Source organism: Anopheles cruzii, chromosome X (genome assembly GCF_943734635.1).
Source record: "Anopheles cruzii chromosome X, idAnoCruzAS_RS32_06, whole genome shotgun sequence".
Lineage (NCBI taxonomy): Eukaryota > Metazoa > Arthropoda > Insecta > Diptera > Culicidae > Anopheles > Anopheles cruzii.
In genome coordinates, this window is record NC_069143.1 from 6,445,471 (window position 1) to 6,453,428 (window position 7,958).

A 7,958-nucleotide genomic window follows, 5' to 3' on the forward strand; every position below is an offset into this window, starting at 1 on the left:
CTGACCTGTGACTGGTACGCGTCCTGTAGCTGCTTACCCGCGGGTGAACCACTTTTCGGGTGCCCTCCTCCGCCGCTGGCTGCTTCGGATTGCTCCTGCTGCTGCTGCTGCTGTTGCTGCTGCTGCTGCTGCTGCTGCAGGATGTTGCCGTGCTGGACCAAGACATTCAGACACTCGACCTGCTGGTTCTCGGCCGCATCGTTGATCGGACTCTTGCCGTACTTGTCCAGTGACAGCTTGGCACCGTGCTTCAGTAGCCAGCGCACCACGCTCAGGTGGCCGCGGGACGCAGCAAAGTGCAGCGGCGTCGCACCGTCCCCGTCGCGCAAATTCGGGTCCACCGCTTGGTCCTCGATCTGCGGAGATCACCAGTCAGCAGTCCGTGTAAGCAGTGTAGTAGTAAAATACGAGGTGTGTTAAAAATGAAGTAAGACATTTGAATTTTCGTGGCGTTAGGTTGCTACACATGTCAGTGACTTATGGGGAAAAGTTCGGCCATTTTGAGTAATCATTCAGTTTTTGACAGCTGTTTTGCTTGGCCCAAAGAATATGGTTGTCTCTTCCCAAAAATGGATGACAAAGAATCTTTATGAAGTTTTGTGTGAAGAACTTTGATTGCGCGGACGCAATCAAAATGTAGACTGTGGCTTGTGGGGAAGCTTTTATGAACAAAAAGCAGCGCTTATGGTAGGTTCCAAATTTATTCCATCCATCCAAGGACCGGGAAGATGTGAATGTCGAAAAGCCAACTTTGGTCGGATGTGAACAGTTTTGCTTACAGTTTTCTTCGATTGCTGGGTCGTGGTGCATCATGAGTTGTTGCCAAAGGATACAACGGATAATAAAGAATATTTCCTGCAAGTTGTGCTTAATTCGCCCGAAGAAATCCATCACAAACGCACCCGGATTAGTGGGAAACCCAAAATTGGCTGTCGCGCCCCTGCCCGCACATCGTGGTGTCTGCGCAATTTTTTGCCCAAAACAAGTCACTAATGATGCCGAAGCTACCGTATTCCTAGATCTGGCCCCCTATGACTTTTTCTTATTCCGGAAACTGAAGGAGACCATGAAAGGGCGACGCTACGATACGATTTAGGAGATAAAGACGGCATCGCCGATGAACCAAAACACGTCCAAGCAAAGCAACTGTCAAAAATTTACTGATTACTCAAAATGGCCGAAAATCGAACATACGTACTCTACTTTGTCAAGCGTCTTACTACTTTTTGAACAGCCCTCGTACGTGGTGCCTGTGTCTATCTCTACTTACCATCCACCGCAAACAGTCCAGGCAGCCCATCTGCGAGGCGGCATGGATCGCGGCCATACCGTCGCGGGCTCGAACGTACAGCGATCCGCCCGCTTCCAGCACGAGAAACTTCAGCACCTCCAGGTGACCTTCCTGGGCCGCCAGGTACACCGGTGTGACGTCGTTTTCCATCTGTGTGTTTGCGCTGCGCGAAAGAAGTAAACGGAGACCTTCCTTCCTGTATTACCGCATCTAGGTCGCAGACTCTTCATCCGACCGACCGACCGCCCGCATGTCCACCCCAACTCACCTGATGTCGGGGGCCGCTTCCGTCAACAGGCGCACACAGTCGAGGCATCCGCGGGCGGCCGCGTAGTGCAGCGCCAACGCGCCGCCGGCCGGACGCTCGATCGAAGTCATCGTTTGGGCATGGGACGAATCCAGATGGAGCAGGTATCTGGACTCCTTGTAGTCTGCAGTGTACTCCACTTTTAGGCTACCGTACGGAGGAAAGGAAAGGAACGGGGAAGCGAGTGCGTTAGTGGCCGGAGGCAACGCAGAACCAGTTTCGGGGAGGCACGCTCCGAAAATGAGCGCGCCCCATTAGAACGAGCACCTCACAGGCCCCTGGTTGGGGGTCTGCTTAAGTAGAGCACTGCGGCGCGGCCACACAAGCGAATTCCGGTATTTCAAAGATACGTACGAGTCCCATTTCTTTTGCCACCCCATTCCGGTTCAGTTGCCCTTGCCGCGTTCCAGGGGTAGGGCTCCTGCGCTCGGCGCAAATTGGACCAACTAGCGCCGCGGTTTGCTCCGATTTTGTTTTCGTTTGCCTTCGATCGCTCTCGGTTCTTGCCACCCGGCCAGATGATCGTTAGCCCACTAAAACCGACTCGGGATGACCTACAGGCAATATGTAGGCAATCGTGTGGACTGCATTTCCTTTACTCGCTGCTGCATTGCTCTGCTCTGCGCTTAGACTCGTTAGTGTCCCCGATCGTGTGTCTCGTCTTCGTGTACCTAGTTCCAGACAACTTTCCTCTAATCGCCTGACCGAACCGGGAGGCGATCGGTATGTAGGTGTACCGGTAGCTGCGGGGGGTTTGCAACAACTGCTCAGTGTCGCAGCAATACGAAACTAGATCTCAAGCGGCGCTGGGTAAACCAACTGGTACAAAGCAAAACGAAACTGTATGACCTATTTAGATCGATTCAAAAGACTTGTGTTTAATGAAAATAGGGTAAACACTATCCAAGATTGAGGAAAAAACATGCCGTTGGTTTAATTTGAACACCTTCACCATAGCCAACGCTCAAAACATGAATTGCACGAACTAAAAGAATGATCTTTGACCCATTCAACACGTCCATACTGGCCCAATGTTTACTTCCTTAACTTGATCTTCAAATGGATCAGATAGAAAAAAATACCAATCGAATTTCGAAGAGCTATGGTGCAGACGAAGTATGGAGTGAGGCCAGTGCGTTCCTAGTCATTGTTGGAATACGTCTCATAACAAGCCACATTTTGATACCAAACTCAATAAAAAAAGGACAGCAGAGTGTCCTCCTCCCAAAATTACCACTTTCGTTCGAGCGCAAAAAACACCTTCTCCGTCGTTTCGTATCGAACTTTTGTTTGTTGCGATGTAAGATCGTGTGTCCGTTTTTGGAACTCGTAAAATTGGCGCTGGCCCCCGCCCAACCACGCCCAACCACGCCCGTAGAAAGCCACATACATAAAGCAACAGAAGATTAACATTGTCTCTGTTGCAAGCCAGCCAGCCAGCGGACCCCGCTCGGCGACCACGTTATGACGGCGAAGAAGTCTCGAGAGGATTTCAGCCGAGGAGCCGAAGTCTCACTTTCAAAACCCATTTCAGGTGCCATTGCGCAGACCGCCTACTTCGCCTCTGGGCCTACTGTCAGCGATGCTACCCTGTATCAGTATTACGCTTTACGATACCATTAGTGGCTCAAAAACAATTTCGTTTTTTTACTTTTAATGCCATGCTTCACGGTGGGAAAAAGTACTGTTCAAGTGAAGCAAGTGGATGCAAAAGTGTTATAAGGACTCCGTTCCATCAGAACCAACAATCGGACGTTGGTTTGCCGAACGCTGCGCAAACGTGGTCGTAGAGACACCGATGATGCAGATTCAAATGAATCAGTAACACCAGAAACAACCAGAAAAAAGTCCACAAAATCGTTTTGAATTATTGAAAAGAGAAGTTGCGTCAGTTACCTGACATTGCTGACAGATATCAATAGAACTTGGTAGTTTTATCAGGTTGGGGAAAAAGAAATCGACGTTTTTTGCGTGAACTTCAAAAGTTTATTTAAGGTGTTCCGATGGTCCGATTTACGTCAAATATGCACCATTTAGTTGGAAAATTTGTTGCCTTTTTAAAATTATCTTCATAATGCCTCTCTTGTGGAAGGCTTCCTCGTTATTGGCGAAAAACGCTAACAATCTCTTTTCACAATCCGTTCTTGATCCCACTTTTTCATCACTTAGAAAATTTTGTAGTGGGCGAAAAAGGTGTCAATCGCTTAATGCAAGGTCCGGACTATACGGTGGATGCATTAAAACTTTTCAACCAAGCTCTCGGACTTTCTAGCGAGTCCCTAAAGACGTACGTAGCATTTCGTTGTCCTGGTGGAAAACAATACCTCTTCCGTTGGCCGATTCTGGTCGTTTATGGTCAATTGCCAGCTTCAAACAGTGCAGTTGTTGAGAGTAGGGATCTGAATTTAGTGTTTGGCTACACGGAAGCAACTCACAATAAACGATTCCTTTCAAGTCCCACCATATACCCAGTAGAACCTTCCTAGCCGTTATTCCTGGTTTGACCACCGGTTAAGCTGCTTCATCACGATTGGACCGGGATTGTTTTCACACAGGATTGTCGTATGTATGCCATTTCGCATCTCCAGTACTCTTCCGTTTAAGAAATGAGTCTATTTCATTCCGTTTGACCAAAACTTCGCAGATGGCCATTCGATCCATTATATTTTTCGTGGTCAATTGATGTGACGCCCAAACATCGAACTTCTTCGTGAATCCAGTTTTGCGCAAATGACTTAAAACTGTTTGATGGTTAATCTTTAGCACCTGACCGATGTTCTGATTACTAAAATGTTGATGAACTTTGGTTATTTCTGTGATTTTATCGACATTTTCGACGGCGGGTCTGCCTATGCGAGGTGCATCTTTAACATAAAAAATAACCGAATCGGGTCAACGAAACCAAAATTACACATTACTAGCTTTTAGAATATTGGCACCATAATCACCATGTACAATTTCAGCGGTCTAGCTTGAATTTTCACCGTTTTCTAAGAAAAACTGTAAAATGTAACGAATTTTCTCTTAGTTGACCTCCATTGTTAACACCCTGTAACTTACAAATGAATGGAACAAACAATAAACAATGAAAGCATATTTTCAAGTGTAAAGTATCAGCTTTAAAACGAGCCTAAACTTGAAACTGTACGATCGATACTTCGCGAGATATCGATCACAAAAGGCATCTGTCGTGAAAAACGTCGATTACTTTTTCCCCAACCTGATATATTGCCTGAACGAAGTCTCATCAGAAGAATTCCTCCCACATGCAGCATAATGCCCCAGATTTGGCTTCTGGCTGTTCGCAGACCTCAAAACAACTGCTCACCGGTAAGGAATTTCGCTCGAATGAAGAGTTTATCACTGAAATCCTCGAAGGCCAGAGATAAATCGTTCTAAAAAAGCTGTATTGAAATGTTAGAGCGGCGCTGGAATGATTGTGTCGATTTTGAAGGAGAGATCACGTTGATGCATAAATCCAACTTTGCCCCACAAAACCCGCGTTTTCCCCCTTAGGCAGTATCTGAGTATCTGAAACAGTTATTGGGACTTTTTTTTCACGTGCCTGTCTCGTTGTTGCTGGTTTGATAGATGATTTGGTGTTTTGCAACCCGGACACACACTGAGATTCTACCCTTTCCGGACTCTTCCCTTCCGTCATGGCGGTCGCACCGAACTCAGCGAGATCCTCTTACATAAGGTAATGATAGGATGTATATTAATTCGCACGTTATCAGGCCCCATCGAGCATGCACCTCGGCATTGGCGGCGGCGATGCTTCCTGCATCGGGACGGGCCCAGCGCTAGGCGCTACGGAGCTTTTGGCGTAACGGGCTAGGAATTCTGAAGAGTTCCGCTGTCCAGGCGGGGGGGATGGGGGGGGCGTAAAATTACTATCGTTATGTGTTGTGGGCCGCAACACGATCCACCACACCACGCGGTTTCTTCCTTTTTCCCGTAGGTACCACCCCACCCCCGGAGGTGAGGCGCAGCACTGTGAAGAGCACTGATGTGTGGAAGCAATAAATTACTGGTGGAAACCTTCCCAGCCAAAACAGCTCATGGGGCGCAGTTTTTTTTTTTATTAGAGCAGAAATCACCATACACCGCCCGCCCGCATGTTGCCGGTGAACGCTCGGCGAACGGAACATGGGACGAAGAGTCCGTAGTAGCGAAATGGTGCAAGAAAATGACCCATGGCCCGGTTTTTTTTCCAATGGGTTACTTACGAATCATCTCCGAAGCTCTAGCCAGAACATCTGTAGCTCGCGCGAAAGGCGAGTGCGCACGCCGTTTCAAGAACCGTTTTTGCGATTGTCTGCGCAAAGAACTTACGGTCGAGAGCTGAGCTCGAGCCTTCGCTGAAGAGAGAGGTGAAACGCAACGCAATCTGTGGACGACCAGCGGGGGGGGGACGACTGCTCGATAACTAGGCACCGGGGGGGACCCGTGTGGATAGAAAGCTCATTCGGCCCATTAACCAAATCTCGCGAGCGAACGCAGTTGCACCTTGCTGAAGTCGTCGCGCCGACATGGAAACTTGCAGCCAGCCATGTGAAACTTGCAACCAGCAAAACCAGCTAGCGCCTCTCCACCACCCCCCCCCCCTGGGCACCCCCTGCTCAAGCTCCAGCTCAGTGCCGATTATGCGAAAGTGAGTGAGAAGTAGCAACGGAGAAGTAGTAACTCTGCAGCAGCAGTAACGGGTCGTCACGCACAACACAATGGTCGGAAATTAGTCGGAAAAGTCGTGAAATGGTGGCGAGCAAAAACATACCCCAGCCCAGCCAACCAGCCACCACCAACAACAACAAATGAAAGGCGCTTGGAAAGGCCGCGACTCAAACACAACCAAGCGCACCTGCACTGAGACCGGAGATCCGGTCCAGGTCGCCCAAGGTGTAGAAAATCCACCAGTTAGGTGGGCAACAACTACTACTACAACGAGGCTCGGATGTGTGTCTGTCACTTCCTGTGTCCCTTTGAGTCCCAGTGCCACTGCCTGCGCCAATGCGCTGGGTCTCGTCAAACCACATTAGTTGAAAGTTGCCGACTAACATCCTCCCCAGCAGCTGACGCTTGCCGCGTGTCACCGGCTCACGGAAGTTTTCTCTTTCCATTTCACTTTGATTGTTCAATTTTTTTGTTTTGATTTTTTTTTTCAACTGAAAGTCACCATCCAGTAGTCGGTGTGTTCTTGGGCTGGGTTTTCGAGCAGTTCGAACGAACATTGTTGTGTTTTCCTTGCAAAGCGCTAATGGTTTTGCATTGACAGGATCTTCACCACGCGCACATTGCCCTAAGCAGCTAGTCAACACTGGTAGTCGACAGTCATCACAGAAGGCATACGTCTCTCGAGATCCAGGCAGCGCTTCAATTGGGAAAGGATTTTTTTCTCAACTTTCCTACTCTCAACCTGGCAGAAACTTCACTTTTCCGGGGAAAATGGGGCGGGTGACGGTTGCTCCTCGATTATATTATCTGCTGGGGGGGTGGTGAAGCAGTAGTATTGTGGAATCATTGCCAAAGTACTAGTACCAGGAGCGATGACGAATCCGACCGGCTAGCACTAGGACTATGTGGCAGGGACCGAGAACAATACACCGTGGATACACCGCACACTGACAGACGCGAGCCTTGAAACGGCAGCATCCGGAACCGTTGGCACATGCTTAGAACCGAGGATGAAACGATGAAGATGGTGCATGACACATCCGTTCGAAAGATCACCCCCCCAAAGGGGCAGCTCACGCCCTTGGAGGCAAAACGAAACCTCTCCGAACCTTGGCGCTCAAAGTGCATGTTTGGCTGATCGCGTTTGGTCGCTGAAGCGAGCCTGAACCCCCCAGCCGTTTAAGTTACCGCACCCCCAGTTTCAAAAATCATTTCGCGGAAATGGTCGACCAAAAACCGAAACAGTTTCGAACGCCTTTTTCGATCACCGCGATCGGTGCGGCACACTATACGTATCGGTCCTTGCGTGTCACACGAGAGCGTGTTGCGCGCGAGTCGGTATCGGTTTTCCCTTTTTCCGTTTCTTCACCACCGTTACCAGCCCACCGGCCTCTTCCTCTTGCTGTGTTGCATCGTCGTCGGCGGCAGCGATGGTTGCGATTTAATGAGCCGCCGCCGCCGCCGCCGGGCTTCGAATTTTCCTTTCTCCTAAGGGGTGGGGGGGGGGGCCCCCGCGGGGCGGCCGAGACCCCTGGGAAGGCGCGGCTCCGAAAACAAGGGGGAGGGGGGGCTGGTTGACCACCGAAAGCCGACCGAAAACCGACCGAAACCGATCCAAACGGAAACGTCAAACTATTCGTCGGCGTTTACTTCTTTAATTAGTCAAACCGTCAAAAACCAAACGGC

At 49.5% G+C, this 7,958-nt stretch overlaps 1 protein-coding gene across 1 annotated transcript in view; it reads right to left on the minus strand.

Annotated features, from left to right (window-relative positions):
- LOC128278356 (uncharacterized) overlaps window positions 1–1,669 on the minus strand; it is a 32,930-nt gene extending 31,261 nt beyond the window's left edge. Inside the window, exons 1-3 of the mRNA XM_053017077.1 lie at window positions 1,560–1,669; window positions 1,271–1,454; window positions 175–356 (exon numbers count right to left, since the gene is read on the minus strand). Of these exons, the coding sequence (XP_052873037.1) occupies window positions 175–356; window positions 1,271–1,454; window positions 1,560–1,669 (476 nt within the window). The remainder of the gene's footprint in view (window positions 1–174; window positions 357–1,270; window positions 1,455–1,559) is intronic.
- Between the last annotated feature and the right edge of the window lie 6,289 nt (window positions 1,670–7,958).